We start from the raw sequence: 21,476 nt of genomic DNA on the forward strand, positions 1-21,476 counted from the left end.
TTCCCTTCCACTGCAATTTACAGACAAATACTAAACTTTTGCCTCAGCAATAACTTTTAAAAATTTGTTTTAAATAACTCCATTGAGTTATTAATAAAACACACTTTTGACAGGCAGAAAGCTCAATTGTATTTTGCAGCTTTATAACACCGGTGAACTAATTACTCAACAATATGAATAAAGATGCAATTAGATTTATATCAAGGGCACCACAGTTCTCAATGCATGTACCTTAAATTTAGGGACAGAGAGTTCCAGCTCTTTCGTTTTGGTCCATATTCGCCCTATCCTTGGATCTCTGACACAATCCACTGGGGCAAGACCCGGGTTCTGAGGAGGAGAGGGGAGTAAATTGAATGAAGCTTGAAAAAAGACACGACCCACGGATGCAACAAAAAACCCCCAAACCCATGAAATTTGGAAGTTTACTCCGCAGCCTTTAAAACTGAGGAGAATGTTCTCCAGGCAGGGCAGACACACACATGTCAAATAGCAATTCTGCAGGGAATCACAGGAAAAGAAAGATGCAGGTTTTATCTTCTGATTCTGACAGACTACATTGTCAGGGGGTGTAACTTTAATAGGTTTCCTGAACATTTTGTAGCAATCTTCATTTTTCAGGTCATTAAGAATTCCTCCTTCCCACCCACCCTTTAGAAGGGTGGCGAGGTACTGGAATAAAACAAACCAGGGTTGGGGGAAGAGAATATCACAATACATTTCATTTGTAAAAAATAACGACCGCTTACAGGAATGCTAAAATGCTGCCCATCGTAACGATAGAGTTTGTGCTGTCCTTTTTTCAGAGCTGGGTCAATAATCAACTTGTAACTTTTCCAATGGTGGTTTTTTTTCTCGGCAGAGGTGCTTGCTTGGGAGCTGCTCTCCATTCCGTTGATCCAACCTGAGGAGAAAGCAAGCGGGGGCAACCAACGAAGTTAAAAAAAATAAAGACATATATGAAAGATTCCCGTTTCAGAACTGCTTCCTTCCCCCCCTCGCAATACCGTCAAGCTGGGTGGGGGGAAGGGAAGGGAAAAGACCGCACATCCAGACGCCGAGCCGGGGTGTCCCCCCGTGTCCCCCCTCCCGGGTGCAGGCAGCGAGACCAGAAAGAGAGCGAGGGAGAAAGGAGGAGGAGGAGGAGGAGGAGAAGAGAGAGAAAATACCCATCTCACTTGAACTCTGCTTTTTGCCATGGTCTTCGGGGTGCTTGGCTTTTTCTCCTGCCTTGATCTCTTTGAAAGACATCGCTGTTCGGTGCCCGACCGTCTCCTGGCCGCGAAAGGCGAGCTCCTCTGCTCACATTGGGCTGGCTACATTACATGGGTTTTGAAAGCCTCCTGCCTCCTCGCTCGCTCGCTCTTTTTTTTTTTTTTTGCGAGCCAACACATATTGTGTGTGTGCTTTCTGCTTGCTTCTCAGGCATCCCACAATTCACCGCTATGGAGCTCGGCTAATGGCTAACCGCCCTCAACCGAATGCACATTCACAGCAGCTGCATCGCGCTGCAAAGCCCCCAGCCCGGCCGCCCGGCCGCGCCTCCCCGCCCCAAATAAAGGGCCATGCATTTTTCCCAGCAGGATGCGGCCCCGCCGTGGCTTTTCCTCCCAGTTAGCGGCGGGGCCAAATCCCCTTGGAATCTGCTGGCTACATTTACCTAAGCGCCAAACTGTTCCTAAACAAGATGGACATAGGTGGGACAAGGGCCCCCCCCACCGCCTTTTTTTCCTTTTCTTTTTTGGACGGGGAAGGGAAATAAAAGAAACCCCCTCCCCACAAGACACCCGGCGCTCCAAAAGGCTTGAGCTTTCTTTTTCCCCTCCCCCTTTCTTTTCTTTTCTTTCTTTCTTTTTCCCTTTTTTCTTTTGCAAGTTACATCCCAGGGAGCTAACCGGGGCAGCGAGCTTGGCAGGGATACTTTTGCAAGAAGCCGCGGCAATGTTTCCACCTCCGATGAATGGGGAGAAGCGGGGGGCGCCCCCGTTTTGTTACAATTTGTCAATTTTGGAGGAGGGAGGAAGGAGAGTAGCAGCTTTGCTTATTAAAGGTCCTGCGCAGCCAATCAGGTCGGACCTTCCATTTTGTTTCAGCTAGAGGCTCCCTTGGATCTCCCCCCCCCTCCTTTCCCTTCCCTTCCCTTCTCTTTCCCCTTCCTTTCCTCCCGGGGTCGCCTTGTTGGGGCTTCGTGTTGTTTTAGCTCGACTTGTGCTTTTGGTTTGTAATTTGGCCGTGCTTAGGTAATTGGCTGGTTAAAGGCACCAGGCGGGCGCAGCCAATCAGCGCGCAGCTTCCATTGGGCTTGAGTTATTAGACGCTGATCTAAAAACATCCTTCAGCAGACAGCTAAGGAGAGGCCAACAGATCAGGCAGCCATTTTTCTGCAATGGAATTAAATGGCCAACTGGGTTTTCCTTTGTTCCAAAAGGGGATACTTGATTTGAATGAATCCACAACCATCCATTTCAGGACTTCTCAGTGTCTGTGTTAATGTCTGACTACATTTAGAGGACTAAAAGGAAGAAGGAAGATTTTATAAAAAGATCTGGATTTTTCCCTTTGATTTGGAACCCATCTTTGTCTTGTATATAACTAGGTCATGGCACGCCCTTATGTCAGCAGTAACAATTTTGAGTTACCAAAAAAGTAAATACATATGTATTTTTGGTGTTTGTTTTTGAAAGCTTTTCTTTGCCTGAGCAAATACATCTCTAGATGTAGCTTCCTGTATTAAACACTAAATACCTGGCCATCTTTTAAGTTAAATCCTTTCGTGCTAACAAGGTAATGTTTTAAATATAGATGTAGGAAACGTGAATTCTTGCAAAAAAAATCATTAGGAAAAGTTTTTTTTCCTTTTACATTGTAAGTACCCAATCCATTCTGTCCTTCTTACTAAGTGTAGTTTTTCATGTTAAATGTTACTGGAGTTCTCCTTTAATTTATTTTTCCAGCCTTCATCTGCATGTCATTTTTTGTCTTGTTTATCTAAACCAATTGCTTCTGAGATACTTTTTAAGAATAAAAAATATTTAGCTAGAGATGCTTAAAATGTTTACATACAGTAACTATTAACCAGGTGTATTCACACTAACATGTAGCGATTTATGTTTGAGATCATGTTAAAAATGTGAGTGGGAGAGGGGAAGGAAAGACATGCAGCGTCCTTATGTGCAGAGTAAATCTGTCAGAGGAATTTACCGATTGAAGTCCGGAGTCTTTTTAAAAAGTTAACTATATGTTATTAGACGAAATAAGTAAATGTATTAACTTATTTTTAATCAAAAGCCATACAAAAATCTGAACGAGATTGAATAACTTGCAAGGTTATAAAATAGAAGTGATGATACAGAACTTAATGTATACAGTATTTAGAAATTTATTTATCCCCCCTCCCCCCAAAAAATCCCAACCCCAGACTCCCACAACTTCACCTTCAGAACTGCATTCAACTATGGTGTGCGGGTAAGTAAAGCCTTTTGCCCTTGCAGTGAAACAGAGCAGGCCTATGCAGCAAATGTTTTCGTCCAAGGCGGATATCCGAGTTACTTTCGGAGGGGGGGAAAGGTAGCTAACGTTCTTGTTTGAAGGTACATATTCAGAATCTATTTTTTATATCTATTTCCAAAAGCTACTTCCTTTCTTTAGCCTCCTGTAACAAAGTGCTTTGCTTGGCTGCATCCTTGTTGATTTCAAGAGCTTCTTTCTGCAAATCCATAATGGCATTACAGATATGCTAAACTCTTCCCCTAAAGTCAATCTGCAGGCAGAGGTGGGATTTTTTTTTAAGGCAAACCAACAAATAAACACAAGTGATAGAGAACTAGTTTGAAGTCTTTCTCCCTCTAGTTACTGCAGATTTTTTTTTCCTTTTCATTTTACAACAGAGGCGTTTCGGGGACAACAGCAATTTGAGCAGTAAAGGGAGACCCTGGTTTGCTAATATGTACTGTAAACGAGGTTTCTTTTATCTTGAGAGGCTTCTGGTTTGAAAAACAAAATCCAAAATGGAGGTTTCCTTTTCCCTGCACAAGAAGAGTCGCTTGGCAGCCTTGTACTGTTTTTGTTGGGAAAGCTTGTGACGCGCTTGCTATTTCACAGCAGCAGATTTTTCCAGAGCTACAGCTACAACGAAACTTCCAGCTGGCTTTGATAAGAGAGATTTAATTTGCAGAAATAGCCACTGCCTCTTGCACCCTGGCTTTGGTGCCGTGAAAAGAGGCTCGTTTTCAAGGCTGCCTTCGCAGTTCCTGCTCCATATTGAGGGCGAGCAAGCCGGGTTTCGTAATGGCGGCTGTCTTCTCTGTGCTGCGGCTGTTGCTTTGGGGGCAGCACCAACGCTTGATTTCGTCAAGGCTGTTTTTATCGGGCAATGCAGGACAGAGCCCTTTCTCTCTCCTCTCTCCCGCCCCCCTTTTTTAAAAACGTGTGTGAGGTTTGTAAAAAGTAAAGCAGGAGTGAGAGGGTCGGTTTTCTTCTGTCTGCTTTCCCCCCCTGTTTAATACTGGTGGGGGTGGGGAAGAGAGAGAGGACGGTTGCCATTTCGTGCAAGTGCTTTTGCAGCAGCGAGAAGAAACGCAGGAGCGAGCGCGAGGCTGCGTGTAAGAGGAGATCCTGGCGCGGCTCCAGCTCCTGCCTGCTGCTCTGCTCGGCACTCCCGGGGGTGGGGGAGGGAGGGGGAAGACGGCGGGGGGGGAGGGGAGGCCAGGGGCAGGCGAGCAGCCCGGCTCTTAAAGACACAGGGCGCTCCTGTGGTTTAGCAGAAGACAAAGGCGGCCTTGGTCCTTTGTGTCTAGAAACCTGAAAACGGGCTTTCCCCTCCTCTTTTGCATGCGAATAATCAAGACTATGTTGGTCAGGCAGCTGCTGCACAACCCAAGCAGCTCGATAAAGGCTCTAAATCAGTTGGTAAATGCAAAGAGCGGCTTTCTGCAGTGCAGTGAGACTGTTTTCTCAGGCATGGCGTTGCTGGCTGGATTAGTGGCTGGAGAAGCCGTCCTGGGACTGATCTCTTGAACAGGTCTCTAACTCCTTATCACGTGTCTCAAAACAGGTCTCCCGGCATTGCTAATCTTTTTTCTTTTCCTCGCCCCCCCCCCCATGAACCCTAGAAAGGGTGAGCTCGACGATGATCGAGGAGGAGGAGCTGACAAGGGAATGCGTGGTCTGTTGTCAGACGAGAGTGGGCTTTCTGATGGCATCTCTCTGCTTGTTTACAGTAGGTAGGGTTTGCCAGGCATATTTCCGTTTAAATGGCTTTGCTTTGCTTAAAGGATTTTCCTTAACACTGCAGCAGCACCACCACCCCTCCAAACAGAGTGGGGTTGGGTGTCGCTTTTTTCAGACAGCCAGTTTTGGAGGCTCTCCTTGAAGAAATGAGCCGACAGCCCTGACAGGAGATACTGAGGACGTTAGGTTGCTAGTAGTTTCCTTGCTGCATTGTTACTCGAAAATTTAAGAAAACAATCTGGCAAAGCCTTGAGTTCCTTTCTGGGAAACCTCAGTGCAGCATTATTAAAAAGGCTAACCAAAAAATTACAGCTCTTTTTTAAAGATGTATTATCTTGGATGCCTTGATTTAAGGGGTGGATGTCTTCTACTTTTAGTGGAAATATATAAAGGTGAAATCCCAATTTGTGACATTCCTCTTCCCCACCATAGCAATAACCCATAATAGGTGGTTAAAATATTTGGCTTATTATAAGAGTCTCCTGTCTGCTGGCTTATTGTAAAATATTCAGCAGCAGGAGGCGGGTGTTGTCTTTTCAGTCTCTGTGGAGAGTGAAGACATTCCATTCCACCACCATGTACCAAGATTTGCTCCAGTAGTAAAACCTGTTTTTCAGGAACAAATTGGAGGAGCGGACTGCCTGTTAAACACTGAACAATGTCATGCTTCTGGTCTTTGTGGGAGGAAAGAGCATAAAGAAATTGCCTAAGTGAAGTGCCTTGCCATTTGCTGGCAGACTAGGGAAACAATCCTAAGTATCCCTCCTATGAAGTAAATGCTACTGATTTGTGATATTACTTCAGAGTAAACACACTTGCATATGTGTTCTTTGTTCTTTTAAGGTGATGTTGGGAAATGGCTTTTTGTGTGTGTTCTGAACTAAATACGTCAACTCTGTTGAATTGCAAGCTACTTGATTACAAATAAGTATTGGAATACAGACTTGGTGAACGTGTGTACTTCCTAAGGCATCTTAAACTCCCTGGCTACTTACATTTTCCTCTCAGTAGGTGACTTAAGTGAAAAATGTCCTTATATATACCTTGTTAAATAGATGATGTGGCAACAGGAGTAAGGTTAAGTCTGCCAATTGTGGGCGTCTGTATCCCTGAGATTCCTGCTGCAATTGTGTTCTACAATTGAAGTGGTTGGCTTCTTAAATGCCTTTCAAATGAGTACAAAGGAGGCACAAGCGGTTGCTAGAGAGATCAGGCTTGCTTTCGACATCCTTCCCAAAGCCAAATCCTGTGTGCACATCCTGCCTTCTTTCTCCATTACCATTACAGTCAATATAATGTAGGTCACCATGCATATCCTCCTTGTGTTTCTGGCCAGGAGAATCTTTTTCATTTACTTGCTGGATTTGCATCCCGTTTGAAGGATACGGAACATTATCTACTGTACTTTTGAAATTTTGTATGACTTAATGTACATGCTCGGTAATCCTTATTACAGCCCTATACAGGTAGGCTAGTATTATACCCATATTGTAGATGTTGGGGCCTAGGTTGAGAGATAGAGGGTTGTATACAGCCATGGTGACTTCAAGACTGAGCTTAGACATGAACTGTGGATTTCCTAGCTTGCAGTGAACCACTGTGCTACGCAGACTTGTGCTACAGGCTTGTATCCTGTTTTGCTCAAACATAGACCCATTTAAGTTAATGGACATGACTTAGGTCCATTAATTTCAATAGGTCTACTATGTGTAGGACTATCATTGGCTGCAACCCATTGTGTTTGGACTTCCCTATAGATTTGCTTCAAATAGGAACCACTGAATTGCTAAAAATCTTTTGTTTTGTCATAGCTTCAGGTGGAAGAAGCTATATAATTTGTTTTGTCTCTTGGTATATTCTCACTGTGGCAAATGATCCTCAGATTATGAAAATGGATTTTTGGGGTTAGCTCCATATATTTAGCCCGATAGTTTGTTTCTTGGCATATTTTAAAGAAACAATGCATAACTGAATGGAATGCTTGAATTGCTTTGAATATCTTGCAGCTTTTGACGGGAATCTTCAGGAGGAAACTTGCAGATTTGACAGAATGTTAAAAAGCATTAGTGCTCCTCTTGTCCCTGGATTACAGTAATTTAACCCTTTAATGTGGCTGGCTATTTGCCTGTAGCAGATAGTTCAAAATATCAAGTGTGTTTCACTTCATTCAGATTTTAAATTCAGCTTTCTGTTATGCAAAAATTGCAAACAAAAGCCACTCACTCTTCCTCACTGCTTTAAATTAAACATTTTGTGGGTCAGTCTGTGTGTGTAGAACATCTAGCACTATCCAACTAACAAGATAACTAACTTCTTCCCCATTCTTGCCTTCTCTTCCTGGGTTGAAAACATGCACTGGTTTTCTTTTTATGAACTGTAATCATGCTTTCCTGAAATCATGCTTGCTCTGAAAAACAAAATACTTTAAGCTGCAGGTAAAAACTCCTGAGCTTATCAAATTCAGTCTGGACCTTGACTAATTGCAATTTTGAATTGATGGTTGGTATAGAAATGTGTTAAAATAATACTTGAATGCTGTGGGTTAACAATAGTTTTGGGAGTCCTCTCTTCTCACTCCTACATGAAGACTTAAAAGAGACATTGTTTTCTTAAATCTTTACATTTTCTGAGTCATTAAAATGTTACAAGATGGGTCTAGATTAAAGTTTCAAGAATTATTTGCTTTTGAGATCATGAATTTCTGAAGGTAAAGGAGATCACAATTTTTCCTCTTGGGGTATTTTTCTGTGAGCATACCCATCACGCTAATTTTCCAGTGAGAAGGACTGAGATACATTCCTTGTACTGTATTTGTTCTACATGTGAAAAGGGCCTTTTCTAAATTACTTTTAAATAATGACTACCATTTTGTAAAATGCTGGGTTTTGTTTTTGCCCTTGTAATAACATACAAGGAGACTGTAAGGCTGCAATAAATTCATGTGGGTTTTGATTGCCTGTATTCAGCTCACGAAATATTGTTTAGTGCTTTGTGCCCATACTCAATGGCTTAATGGTCAGTTTTTCAGAAGACCAAGTGATTTGCAAATGAGCTTCTTGTGAGGAAAGGGAAAGCTGTCAGTTCAGCTGGGATGCTTTTCTTATATGGGAGGTGGCTGAGAATTGGGAAAAGGACCCAGGATTCAAGATAGTTACAGAAACCTGGAGCTCATAAGGACAGGACTATTGTAATGTTTTTTTCCTAAGGAAATTTCAAATGATCCAAAATGCAGCAACCATAACTGCATGATAGTGCTCTCTTCATATTGCATTTTGGACCAGTTGAAGTTTCTAAATCACTAAAGTACCGTAGTTCCATCTTGAGGTTACTAGAGTGGAATACAGTGTCCAAATAATTTCAGCTGGCAAACAAGTCATAGCCAGAAATAGACACCCCTAGCCTCTCAAGCTAATTAAGCCTCTAGAGTCAGTGTTGGGTTAAGGAACACCCCCAATATAGGAATCTGCTCCTTCTTGGGAGTGCAACTCCGTCCAAAACAGGCTGTCTCCCCACAACCCAGACTTCAGAACTTGCAAACTCCTATCTTGGCCCAATTTGAGGTACTCAGTTGGTGTCTAAAGCTCTAAAAATTTTAACCCCCAAGTATCTGAAAGACTGTCTCCATTCCTACTGATGTTCTTTGGTGTTAAGATTTGCAGAGTAGGCTCTCCTGGTAGTTCTAGCACCTCCAGAAGTGGTGGCCCAGAAGAGGGCTTTCTCTGTGGTAGCCCCTAAATTGTGGAATTCTCCACAGTGGTAGTTGCAGTTTTTAGTTTTGTGGGACTCACCTCTTTTGTTCAATTTATACAGTTCTGTTCCATTTGGAATGGTTTTACGGTTTATCATTGTAATGGTTTAGCTGTTTTTATCATTGTGCATTTCTATTATTGTAATCCACCCTGGGATCTTATTGTGAAGGGCAGGTAAGAAATCTTCCCCTTATGGGAGAAGGCTTTCCATCACATAATTGGGGCCCAGATCATTGTGTGTCGATGTCAACAACTTAAATTGGACTCGACAGTCAACTGGCAACCATTGCAGAAGACTGGCTGGTATGATGTGTGTCTGACCAGAAACATCCACTGGCAGTCTCATTGCTGTGTTCTGCACTAGTTGCAGCTTCTGAACAGTCCTTAAGGGCAGCCCTGTAGCATGAGTAGGCAAACTAAGGCCCGGGGGCCAGATCTGGCCCAATCACCTTCTAAATCCAGCCCACGGATGGTCTGGGAATCTTTGTGTTTTTACATGAGTAGAATGTGTCCTTTTATTTAAAATGCATTCCTGGGTTATTTGTGGGGCATAGGAATTCGTTCATTCCCCCCAAAAAATATAGTCCAGCCCCTCACAAGGTCTGAGGGACAGTGGACCGTCCCCCTGCTGAAAAAGTTTGCTGACCCCAAGTGTATTTCAATAGTTCAGGTTGGAAGTCATCAAAGCATGGATCACTGTGGCCAAGCTATCTCTGTACAGGAAGGGCAAGAGCTGGGAGTAGGTAGTCCTAGCCACCTTGGCCTCAAGTGCCATAAATGGATCAAGGAGTACTCCTAAGCTACACCTCTGTCCCTTCAAGGGGAGTGCAACCTATCCAGAACAGGCTGTTTCCATATTTCCTGGATTTGAGAACCTGCAACACTTGGTATCTCTATCTGCAGTCCATTACCAGCTCCACCCAGTGGTTAAGCATGTGAACAGTTCCTAATTCTGATGGTATGAAAATATAGTGCTGGGTGTCATCAATATGCTGTAGTTGGAATCTTTCACAGCTTTCCTTGGTATGTAGGGCTTTTCCTCTTCAACCAAGGGAATTAGATGACACCTTTCTCCAGATCCACTGACATCCTCCAACAGCTTCATTTAAATGTTAACAAGCTTGAAAGACAAAATTGACCACTGAGGGACCACACAGGCTTAACGTCCAAGGCACTAAAGAATAGTCTCTTGTGGCTATGCTCTCTTGGGAGAAGACTACTGCAGCACAGCGCTCCTGATTCCCAAAGCTGTTCCAGGAGGATACCATGGTCAACAGTATCAAAAGCTCTTGAGAGGTTAAAGAGAAATAACAAGCTTGTGCTCCCTCTGTCCCTTTCACTTATAGGTCACTGACCAAGGCAATTTCAGTGCCATATCCTGCTGTGAAGCTGGATTGAAATATGTCTAGATTATTTGTTTCCTTTGAACATATTTACAGTTGGGCTGCCACCAGCCTCTTCAGCATCTTGCCCAAAAAGGCCATTGTTGTTCAATAATTCTGGGTTCAGGGTGGTCCTCTTGAGTGGGGAATACACCACTACTTTCTTTTCTTTCTTTTTTTGCAAATGCTTTTTATTAACTTATTATTATAGCACATACACACAACACTTAGAAAACAAACTACAAAAGAAAACACCACATAAATGATAAACATATATCCATAAATCCACAAGTTTCTGCACACAGACTTGTGTTATCCAATCTTTAGTTCTTATTCTATTCTCATAGACTTCCTTCTTCCTCAACGTGGGTCAGATTTAAACTTGATAAACTGTTTCTTTCTCATTTCATCTTTTCTACCCTTCTCCATATATTGTATTTGTAAACCATATTTTGTTTTGCAAAAATTATTCGAAGCAAGTCCAGGTTTTAATTTGAGGGCACTGTTTTTTTAAATAATCTCTATATTTTCCCCACTTTTGAAATTTTTGTTTAGACTGTCCCCTAATTGCATCCATCATTTTTGCCAATTCAAGGTAACAAATAATCTCTCTTGCCACTCTTTTTTGTTAGTACTATTTCACTTTTCCAGTTTTTTGCAATTAGTATTCTTGCTGCGGATGTTGCATAAAGAAATATTCTCTTATTTTCATTTGGGATGTTTAAATCTACTATGCTCAATAGAAATGCTTCTGTTGGTTTTTTTGTTGGGTTTTTTTTTTTGAAAAGTTTGTTTAAATGTTTTTTTCAGCTCCTCATATATCGTTTCCCAGAAACTCTTCATTTTGTTACAGGTCCTCCACATATGAAGTAGCGTCCCCTCTGACTGATTACACCTCTAATACATTTTAGATTTTGTTTTATAGATTTTGGATATTTTGGTAGCTGTTATATACCACCTATAAACCACCACTTTCTTTAGGGCCAACAGCATCTCCCCCTTTCCCACAATGAGGCGTTCACCACTCCCTGAACCCACTCAGCCACACCCCTTTGACTCTTTTTTTATAAACTATAGTGGGCAAGAATCAAGAGGTAATATGGCTGTTCACATCCTTGGACTGTAAGAACTGAAACTGATCCAAAGTAACCTGACTGGACACTTCCTCAAGGCTAGTTCTAACTGTCACATCCAGTTCCATGCTAATTTGAGCAATTTTATCCACAAAATGTGGTGTACATTTTTCACTGCAGACCACCACCTCCTTTGGGCAGAATATACTAGTCAATTGACCAGTCAGAAAAGCTCTGCTGGACTTAAGGTAAATCTTCTGTACAACCACATCATAAGCAAAATAATGTGCCCAATCACATTCATACAAGGATTTATTTACATGACTTGTGTACCAGCTATTGACCTAGATGCCACCATATCGGCACAATACTGGATGGACTACTACGCAGAAAGCCACTCCCGATCTAGAGAGGGGGTGGGGTTGCGGGCTCTCGACCCCATCAACAATCTCGTGGGGCTGGCGTCAGCCCTGCGAGAAGCAGGGATTCCCCCGAGCTCATCAATATTCACCGCCCACAGCGGCAGCCAATCGGCTGCCGCAAGGGGCGGGCAACCAACGGCTGCTGATGTGACCATTGATTGGTCAAAACTACTAGAATGGCAAGTAGTATTCCCTGTAGAAATAAAATCTCTCTTAGAAGCCTGAAATTAAATAAAGGGCCAGATAAGAATATGATGCTGCCGGAGCTCTTTAAGGCACATATAGACTGGTGGCAACCCATCTTGGCTAGGCTTTTCACACACATAAATAATACAGCCCAAATTCCAGCAGGCTAGAAACTGAGTATCATTGTGCCAATTCACAGCAAAGGGGATAAAACTTCCCCTCCCCAAATTACTGTCCTATTAGTTTACTGGATGTTCCCTCCAAACTCTTATGCTAGACATCTGCTTATCAGCTATTGATCTTCCTGCTTCACTGCTCATAGCTCACTGGAATACAAGGAAGCCCTATGGGCTCTGCAGTTGGCAAGGACACTCAGCAGTTTTATTGATGAATCTGACCAAAGCAATACCAGTGTTAATATGAGTGCCATGTCAACCAGAAAATCCCCATGAGTATTCAACTATCCTTCAGATTCTGTAAGTTTGGGGGTGTCATTCACCCAGCATCACAGTGGGGAGAGGGGAGTGGACAAGTGCTGCAACAAGTACTTGAAGGGACAAAGCTATGTGAATATTGGATCCCTGTTTGTCTACCTAAGACTCAATAATGATTCCAGGTTGGCCTACTTATCCACAATCAAATCATGGAGAGTTGCTGGCTTATACTGTACAGACCTGGCATATGGTAACACCCAACACCAGACTAGGATAGCTGGCATGCATCTAGCTGCATAGCAGATCCTAAAGAGGGATAGCTGCTGCTGCTGCTGCTGATAATAATAATAATAATAATTAATAATAATAATAATAATAATACCCCCACCCACCAATCACCATACATACCTCCAAGCAAAGTGTTACAGTGTAAGCAACACTAAATATGTCAGTAAATGCAACCAAGATTGATTGGAAGCCAGTGATCATGATGCTAGGCCTTCCTAGGCTTCCTTCATGCATCTGGTTAGCCACTGTGAGAAGGAGGTAGATCTTATTCTGGTACAGAAGACCACCTGTTCTTATGAGTTGCAAATAGGGCTGAGATTACACACTGAGGAGGGCCTAGTGCCTTACAAGGGAACTCTTACTAGTATGGCTTTTATCACTGTAGCACAGTAGCTTGACAACAAAAACTTGGGGGTGGGAGGAGCTGAATTTTACATCATTCCGCTCAAAAATTATGTAAATGTTTAGATTTTGACTCTTTATCAGCTTTCAATCATCTTTTTAGTTGGCACTACATTTTCTGAAATAAGTGGAGAATACGGTCACCATTTGGGCCACCCTACCCTTGGACAATTACTTGCTTCTTTGTGAGCAAGTCCTCCCTTCCCTTTTAAAATCAGTGTTAGGAAACTTCATTGCATAAACACCTGTGTATTTATAGGTTGGAAAAACCTGTGTAAGACTGAAAATACTGAGTGGTAAAATCACACACACTTGCTTCAGAATGCCTGCTTTAGAAGAATGTCATCTTGTGACATGTAAGCAATAAATGAGGAAGTAGTGTGATCCAGATTGATTAATGTAACACAGGAAACTTGGGGCCCTGCTCTTACATGCTTTATGATAGAGGCCACAGCTCATTTCCTGTGTGCTCTATTAGCACTACCCTGAAACGAATGTATCTCATGTTGTTTAGTTCTCATTGGAAGTAGCATATTATAATACCTGTATGTATTAATACTATGATTTTAGGGCCTGACTAAATATCTTAATTGTTAGGACCATTTCTTCTACTATTGGAAGCTGATTCTAATAGTGACTCAACTTTGTGTATCCAATAGAAAAGATGTGGGAAATTCAGCTGAAGGAACCAGCTGGTATGGAAGAAGAAAAATCATACTACTTGTACTATTGGTATGATTTGCGCAACATTTGAATTTGCCTAATATGGGTTAATGATTGAATGGTGTTACTTTAACGGAATGGAAGCCAGCGTGACATGATACAGGCAACCCCCATTCACACACATTCAGTATGTGTGCAACCGTGTATTAGGGCTGAGTGATATATCAATATATTGTCCAAAACTGGTTTGAAATCCATATGATATCGGTTTCATAATTTCTGACCTGGCAGTATATTGCAAATCATGATGTGTGTGATACAAAAATCACAATGTGGAAAAAAACTTTGAAGCCAGCCAATGCTTCTCTTGATTCTTGCAGCCCCTGTTAACTCTTGCCAGCTCAGCTCTCCCCCGCCTCATGAAGGAGGCAGTGAATCACAAGAGCAGGTACCTGCAAAAATCATGATGCATAAAAAACAGTGAAGCCAGCCAATGCCTCTACATAACTCCATCCTTATTTCAGGCATTGTGATATATATTGTGATGTTCAGCTGGTGATATATTGCAGTGTTGAAGACCAGATATCACCCAGCCCTACCATGCATCACACCGAACCTAGAACTGATCCAGAGATGTCATAAAGACAGATGTTTGCAGGCATTTTCAGTTGGTTTTCAATTATGTGTGATTTCACTGACACGTGTGGTGCCTTGGAACACAACCTCCGTGTAAGCCGGGTGCTGCCTATCCTGACTCTGAATGAAAATAGTTGTAGCAACATAACCAAATGGGATTTCTACAGCTTCTTGTATTCTTCCCCCATTTTTCTAATAAAAATATTTTACTCTTGAATTGCCTCACAGACTTTGTTAAAATTGACTCTGGTTAGTCTCAAGTGGTATTAACTTTGGTGCCTTTCCACTAACCCTATGGAGATGGTGAAAAGGACTAGACTTTCAGCAGTGGACTCACAGCTGTCCTAAAGCTGCAAAGTTGGAAGAACAGGATGGAACAAAATCACATAAAAACTAGTCTCTCGTGAACTATTATTTAGAATAGACCTGATGGCTGTGTCAGTTATCTCCTTCATACATGTACAGTATAATGAAACTCCAATATATTTTGGTTACATGTAACACAACAGTGGAGCAATGCAAGTTGAATAACGAGAGTTTAGCTTTGGAGTTTTTGTTTTGTTTTCTTACACATCAGAAGGCCTTATGTACTTACGCTGCCTGTAAGTCGACTTGTGCCAAAATGTCCTGTTTCGGGAGTACTGTAAGAGTAAAGGAGGGATGAGGGTTATAAATATATTGTTATTGAAGGCTAGGTTTCTATTAGTTCTCATGATTATATGTGCAATATAATTTGTATCATAATTCATAAATTTATTCTAGATTGACACTAAGGGAAGTCCCTCCCCCTCTATTTTGAATGAGATCTGGATTATATTGATGGGTTTTATTTATTATGAAGAGCAAATAAAACATTTAAACTTTTATTTTGCCGGTTTTGAAGACAAGTATTTTCCTCTGAAACCAACTACTACATACTACATAGATAGTACCTGTAGGATTCTAGCCCCTATGCAGAACTCAAAATTGGTGCACTTTAGGTTTTGTAACTAAAAGCCTATTTATAAAAATGGATTTGGGGGCTCTAAATTCCAATTCTAAGAACTTGTTGTTTCAAAAATCCAACATTATAGCTTCATGTTTTAGGAGTAGAAAAAACAATGACCAATATTTAAAGGCAGATATTAGGAATCTTGCATTTCTTTATTTCATACCTAAGTACAAAAAATATTTCTGAAGGTTGCATCTGTGCAGGCTGATGTCTCTGTTTGTTCTGGAAGTGATGCCACTGAGTTCACACTCAAGTGTACATATGACTATAACCTCCTGAGTATTTTAAAATATCAGTCCTTTAAAAAATGCTTCTCAAAAACAAGGGTAAGTGAACATCATGAATTTGGTCTCCATATTACCAATATTGAATAAAAAGTGCAGCAGATTCACCAGCTGAAGTTTGCAAATTTCCTTATATATAAATAAAATTAGGTCAGCTGCTATAATGGTGGTGGGCTGTATTGGCTGAGGACCCAACATGAATAAATGGCCCATTGCCCTACTAGCACCACAACACTTTGCATGTAAAGTGATACAGATCAAAGTGTTTAACTAGGTCTGGGAGACCTGAGTTCAAACCCAGTCACTCTCTGCCTAAGCTTCCATACAGGGTTATGAGGATCAAAGGGGTGGTAGGTTCTGTCTTACACTTTTTCTCCCAGGGTCTTAAAAGTGTAACGCAGAGCCTACCACCTCTTTTATCCTCATAACCTGGTGCGGAAGCTTAGACTGAGAGTGACTTGGCGAATATCACGTACTGAGCACAGATGCATTGAGATTTGAACTCGGGTCTCCCGGTCCTAGCTGAATACTTTCATTCATTTCTACATGCTGTCTGCAAAGTGAATGGTGGTTCTGGTAGGAAAATGGGCCCTTTACCTATCTTGGGTCCTCAGCAAATTGCAGCCCACCACCACTATAGCATTTGACCCTCTTTAGTTTATAAGAAATGAATGATACATGATACTGTACTGGAAAAAAATTGCTTATGCCTGTACTAAATATTTCTCTATAAAAATTCCAAATGGTGAGCCAAAAAAAGAGAGAAGTATTTTACTTTCTATCTCTTTGCTGTTACTGGAATCCAAATGGCATACTTATGTGTGCCAAATAGATTTTTGACAAATACTATAAGCTTGTTTTGGAACCCCCTGCCCCCCCCCAGCAAAAAAAATCAACTGATTTGCATGCTGCTTGTGGAGCAGTTCTTCAAGAAAAACAGGTCTAAAGCCCCATTGGAAAAGTACATAGTACTTTGGATTCTGGCCCTTTGCTCTTTCTGGACAATTAACATGCTCCTTTGCCCAGGTACTACCTTTTTTTGTATTGATTTACCTGTCAAAATAGACTACAGCTACCTGTATATGAGTTTGGGTGTTTTTGTTCAGATCTAGAAGGCCATCTAGTGGCACAATCAAGCAGAGAAGTATAAATTATATACTAGAAAACCATGCAAGTCTAAACTTTTAAAATGAGAGATAAAATGTCAGGGTTTTAAAGAATGGCAGATTGCATGTAGAAGCGGAACATGCAAACCCCTAATGTTTTATCTGTTAAGGAGAGAAGTGCTGATTTATTTCAAATTGGGCAGGATTTTATTAGTAATAGGCTGGGCTTTTTTCCCAGCCAAAACTCACTGGAACTCAGTTCCGGCACCTCTCAGGTGGGCACCATTGCCATTGTAAGAGAACAGGGAGGTGTTCACGGTGAGTTCTGGCACCTCTTTTTCTAGAAAAATAGCACTGGAGTAATTAACAAATCTTTTTGAATGTGTGTGTAGGTATACAACCTGATATGCATACAGTTGCAATTAAAATTATTCAACCTCATTGCAAATTTGGTTTATTATCAAAATTTACAGACTTTCAGCTGTTTGCAATGAGCAAATCAAAAAGCAATTGAAATAGCTCAACACAATGGACGCTTCAAATGGTTTCCCCAAATTAAGCTAAATTGCAACTTTACACTGGTTTATCCAGTCTCACTATTATTCAACCCCTTCATCACAAGCATCTTTATTACTTAGTAGAGCAGCCTTTTGCTGCTGCAAATGAGATGCATAGCAGACAGCAGCTTCCGGCAGCGCTCATGAGCCCATTCCTCATGAGCATTGGCCTCCAGTTCAGTAATATTCTTGGGTTTGCGTGCTTCAGCTGCCTTCCTCAAATCTCACCAGACATTTACTATGGGGTTCAAGTCAGGTGACTGTAATGGCCACTGTAGAACCTTCCAGGACTTCTTCTGGAACCAAGCCTTGGTGGAATTTGAGTTATGCTTGGGATCATTGTCCTGTTGGAAGGTCCACTGATGCCCAAACTTCAACTTTCTCACAGACAGCATGATGTTTCCTCCTAGGATTTCCTGAAACTTCAATGAATCTATCCTGCCTTCCACATACTGCAAGTTTTCAGTGCCAGAGGATGCAAAGTAGCCCTAGAGCATCACCAAGTCACCACCATGCTTCATTGTAGGCAATGTTCTTTTCAACAAATGCTTCATTCTTCCTCGACATAGGGCTGATCCATGGGGCCGAAAAGTTCCCATTTTGTTTCATCGCTTCACAGAACAGAGCCTCAAAACTACTGTGGCTTATTTATATGATTTTGAGCATATTGGAACCAACTTTTCTTGTGCTTTTGGGTGAGCAATTTCCAGCTTCTGCTCAGACACGATTTTCGGCACCATGAAAGCAAGTCCCTGTGGTGCGCAGGTTTAGTGCAGCGCGCGAGGACTCGCTGAGTGGGCAGCTTGGTTTGGGGGCAGCTCATGGGCCGGTTAAATGACTCCCATGGGCCACTTGTGGCCCATGGGCCTTAGGTTGCCTACCCCTGGTCTATATGAACATGGAGTGCCTTCACTATCTTTTTGTATCCTGCTTCTTGTGTGAAGGGTGATGATCTCTGCTCTTACCTTCTTGGACCATTGTCTTTACTTAGCCATATTTCTAGCAGGCAGCCAAATTTGACACTCTGCAAACCCCTAGCCAGCTTGGGTATTTCATGTGTTACAGCTCACACACACCTGGTGCAACTAATCAAGCCCTTGATTAGTTGCATCAGGTGTGCTTGAGACATTTATGCTGTTATATTTATGCTGTTGTGAGGGATTCTATTCAGGGGGTTGAATAATAGTGGGAGTGGAGAAGCCACTATAAGTTGCATTTTCAGCTGAATTTGGGGAAACCACTTGAAGCATCCGTTGCGTTGAGCTATTTCAATTGCTTTTGTTTGATTTGCTCATTGCAAACAGCTGAAAGTCTGATAATAAAAGTCTGAAAGTCTGAAATTTTGATAATAAACCAGATTTGCAATTGGGGTTGAAAAATGTCACTTGCAACTGTACAAGCAACACATATGACTCTGGATTGTGGCTAGAATACCTTGCTGCTTGCATTTACCACCTTTGCTGTTAAATTGTTGTGATTCAGAGAACACATGTGCGCTTATTCACAATGTATCTTCATCAGATTGTGACTACAACATCAAATTAATAACATGATTAATTCAGCACTTTCAGCACCAATGATCAAAATGTCAATATGCTGTCCCCATAAAATGCAGTATAAGCCCCCATAAAATGCTGATAAGTGGAGTCTGTTCATACATGGAGCTGCCAGTGATGCAGAGTAAATCAAGTACAATACACATATGAAGCCAAGCAAGGCTGGGTTAAGGGATACCTCTGCCCCATCCAGACTGCCTCCAGCACAACAAACTGGGTGGCTAAAGTGAGTCTTTGCAGCTCAGAATTCACTTAATTCATCTGTTTAAGAAGACTTATTTGATAGATGCCATCCCAGAAGACCCCTTCCCTGGTGTGAGTCGTGAAGGGAGGGCATGTTTCTATGGTGCCATCCTATCAACCAATCTTTCTTTAGACAAGTGATTAAATGCGTTCTCAGCAGTTGACTTTCAACAGTTTTCATAGTTATATGAAAAACATAGACTTTTTAAGTTCCTCAATTCACCTGGGGTGCCTTTTTAATAAATTAAGCAGTTTTGAAATCGATAAAAAGGTTGCAGCTCCAATTCTGCCTAATGAGTGATCCTCTAACGCAAAACCTTAATTATTTTTATATTATTAAAATATTTATATCCTAGCTTTCTGCATTAATAGGAACATCAAAGAAAGTTAACAATAAAGTCAACCTTTAAATACTAAAATGCAAGCAATAACAAAAATTTCAAGAAAGCAAGGGAATGTACACAATTAAATGTGTTCTAATTAGGTCTAAAGCCTGCTGGAACAGGTGAGTTTTGAATGCCTTCATACTGGGTACTAGCCTTCTTGAGTAGGAAAAAACCTCATGCATTCTGACCAACTGCATCCTGGAACTTACCAATTATTATGTGGTTTAATAAAATTAAATTGCCTCAAACACTGCATATATTGCAGAAACAGCATGTTAGAAATTCCTATACTGAGAAATGAGACAACATACATCTGGGTTTTCAGTAGCGCTAGTTTGGATCACTACTGTTTATGATCCCAACTACCCTCCACATAGCTGAATAGGTTCCTAAGTTCCCTGTGGAAGTTTGAGTAACTACAGAATGGTTGGTGCTTTGTCAAAGTTATGTTACCTTCTGTTGCTGAAGAAATAAAAAATATATTGACACATTGGCATTTTAATGGTGTGAACAAAAAGTTGCTAACACACATGGAGAATGTAAATGTGCACCATTATTTTTACACTCTGTTGGATGGTGCAGCTTCATAAGAAGTGTGATTCCTATTGCCCCCCCCTCCTCACCCACCTGCCTATTATTTCAAGAGTACAAGTCTGGACAGCTTCCAAAGGTAGCTGCCAACCAATGTTTCTGAAATTTGCAATTTGTGTTTTCAGAACTAGGGTCTATTTTTTCTGTAGCCATTACATAATATTTCAGTGTTAACGACTTCCCCTATTTATATTATTATCTTGAACAGTTAGAGATTCAGAATATTTGGATTTGTGAGGAAGTCTTCCAAAGGGGTAAAGTTAATTTTACAGAGAAACACATATAGGGATACTAAGTCCCTTGTATATCACCTCCCCAACTATGAACCTGTTTTCAAAGCAGAGCAAGCCTGGTGAGTGGTTCTCACAAATAAGCACGAAAAGAGACCCATCCTGTTTTAATCCCAGATCCACTCTCTTGCCACACTAAACAATGAATTTGAGTTCATACATTTATACCCCACTTTTCTATGGAGCTCAAGGTGGCACACATGGGGTTTTCAAGTGATCTCTCATGCAGATCAGATCAAGCAAGGTGGAGTTAAAGGTAAAGGTAAAGGTACCCCTGCCCATACGGGCCAGTCTTGACAGACTCTGGGGTTGTGCGCCCATCTCACTCAAGAGGCCGGGGGCCAGCGCTGTCCGGAGACACTACCGGGTCACGTGGCCAGCGTGACATCGCTGCTCTGGCGTGCCAGAGCCGCACACGGAAACGCCGTTTACCTTCCTGCTGGTAAGCGGTCCCTATTTATCTACTTGCACCCGGAGGTGCTTTCGAACTGCTAGGTTGGCAGACGCTGGGACCGAGCAGTGGGAGCGCACCCCGCCGCAGGGATTCGAACCGCCAACCTTTCGATCGGCAAGTCCTAGGCAAGTCCTAGGTGGAGTTACCTTAGTTTAGATAAACATCTAACAGTCACAGATAGACCTCAATGAAATTTATCTTAATCCTTATTGAAAGCTAACTGTGCTAGTTGTCATCATTACATAGTGTGGTCAAACAGTTCCACAAATTAAAATGATTTATAGATGGTACTTTACACCAAGTAAGCTAGCAAAGATGTATACTGTAGTCAGAATCAGGTACGTGTTGGAAATATAAAGAAACAAAAGGTTTCTTTACATATCTCGTATGCAGTGGGCTTGTAGAATAGCTAAGGGATTTGGGGAGATAACTTAATGAGATAAAAAAATATATTTAAGAGGACTCCCCCCCCAAAAAAACACCCCAGCTTTTCTCCTAGGGATAACTGGACCAGATGTACCAAAGACTCAAAGGAATTTATTTCTGCATGCGAC

General features: G+C 41.7%; 2 protein-coding genes across 10 annotated transcripts in view; one reads left to right on the forward strand and one right to left on the reverse strand.

The window, feature by feature from the left end:
- Nucleotides 1-21,476, reverse strand: part of SETD1B (SET domain containing 1B, histone lysine methyltransferase) — a 70,162-nt gene that overhangs the window by 48,043 nt on the left and 643 nt on the right. For 2 of the 8 annotated variants that reach the window (XM_083716817.1, XM_083716818.1), the window contains exons 2-4: nt 15,060-15,105; nt 750-904; nt 232-330 (exon numbers count right to left, since the gene is read on the reverse strand). In XM_083716817.1, the coding sequence (XP_083572943.1) occupies nt 232-330; nt 750-904; nt 15,060-15,105 (300 nt within the window). Of the gene's footprint in view, nt 1-231; nt 331-749; nt 905-1,169; nt 1,437-15,059; nt 15,582-21,476 lie in introns of those variants that run through there. The other 6 variants (XM_083716812.1, XM_083716811.1, XM_083716816.1 and 3 more) reach the window with 4 other exon arrangements.
- RHOF (ras homolog family member F, filopodia associated) overlaps nt 1,585-21,476 on the forward strand; it is a gene marked incomplete at its 5' end in the record, with an annotated part of 32,142 nt that continues 12,250 nt past the window's right edge. Inside the window, 3 exons of one of the 2 annotated variants that reach the window (XM_083717526.1) lie at nt 1,585-2,069; nt 3,419-3,465; nt 5,112-5,218. In XM_083717526.1, coding sequence (XP_083573652.1) covers nt 1,585-2,069; nt 3,419-3,465; nt 5,112-5,218 — 639 coding nt within the window. Of the gene's footprint in view, nt 2,866-3,418; nt 3,466-5,111; nt 5,219-21,476 lie in introns of both variants that reach the window. The other variant, XM_083717528.1, reaches the window with a different exon arrangement.

This window comes from Podarcis gaigeae (assembly GCF_964106915.1).
Source record: "Podarcis gaigeae genome assembly, chromosome: 16".
Taxonomy (NCBI): Eukaryota; Metazoa; Chordata; class Lepidosauria; order Squamata; family Lacertidae; genus Podarcis; species Podarcis gaigeae.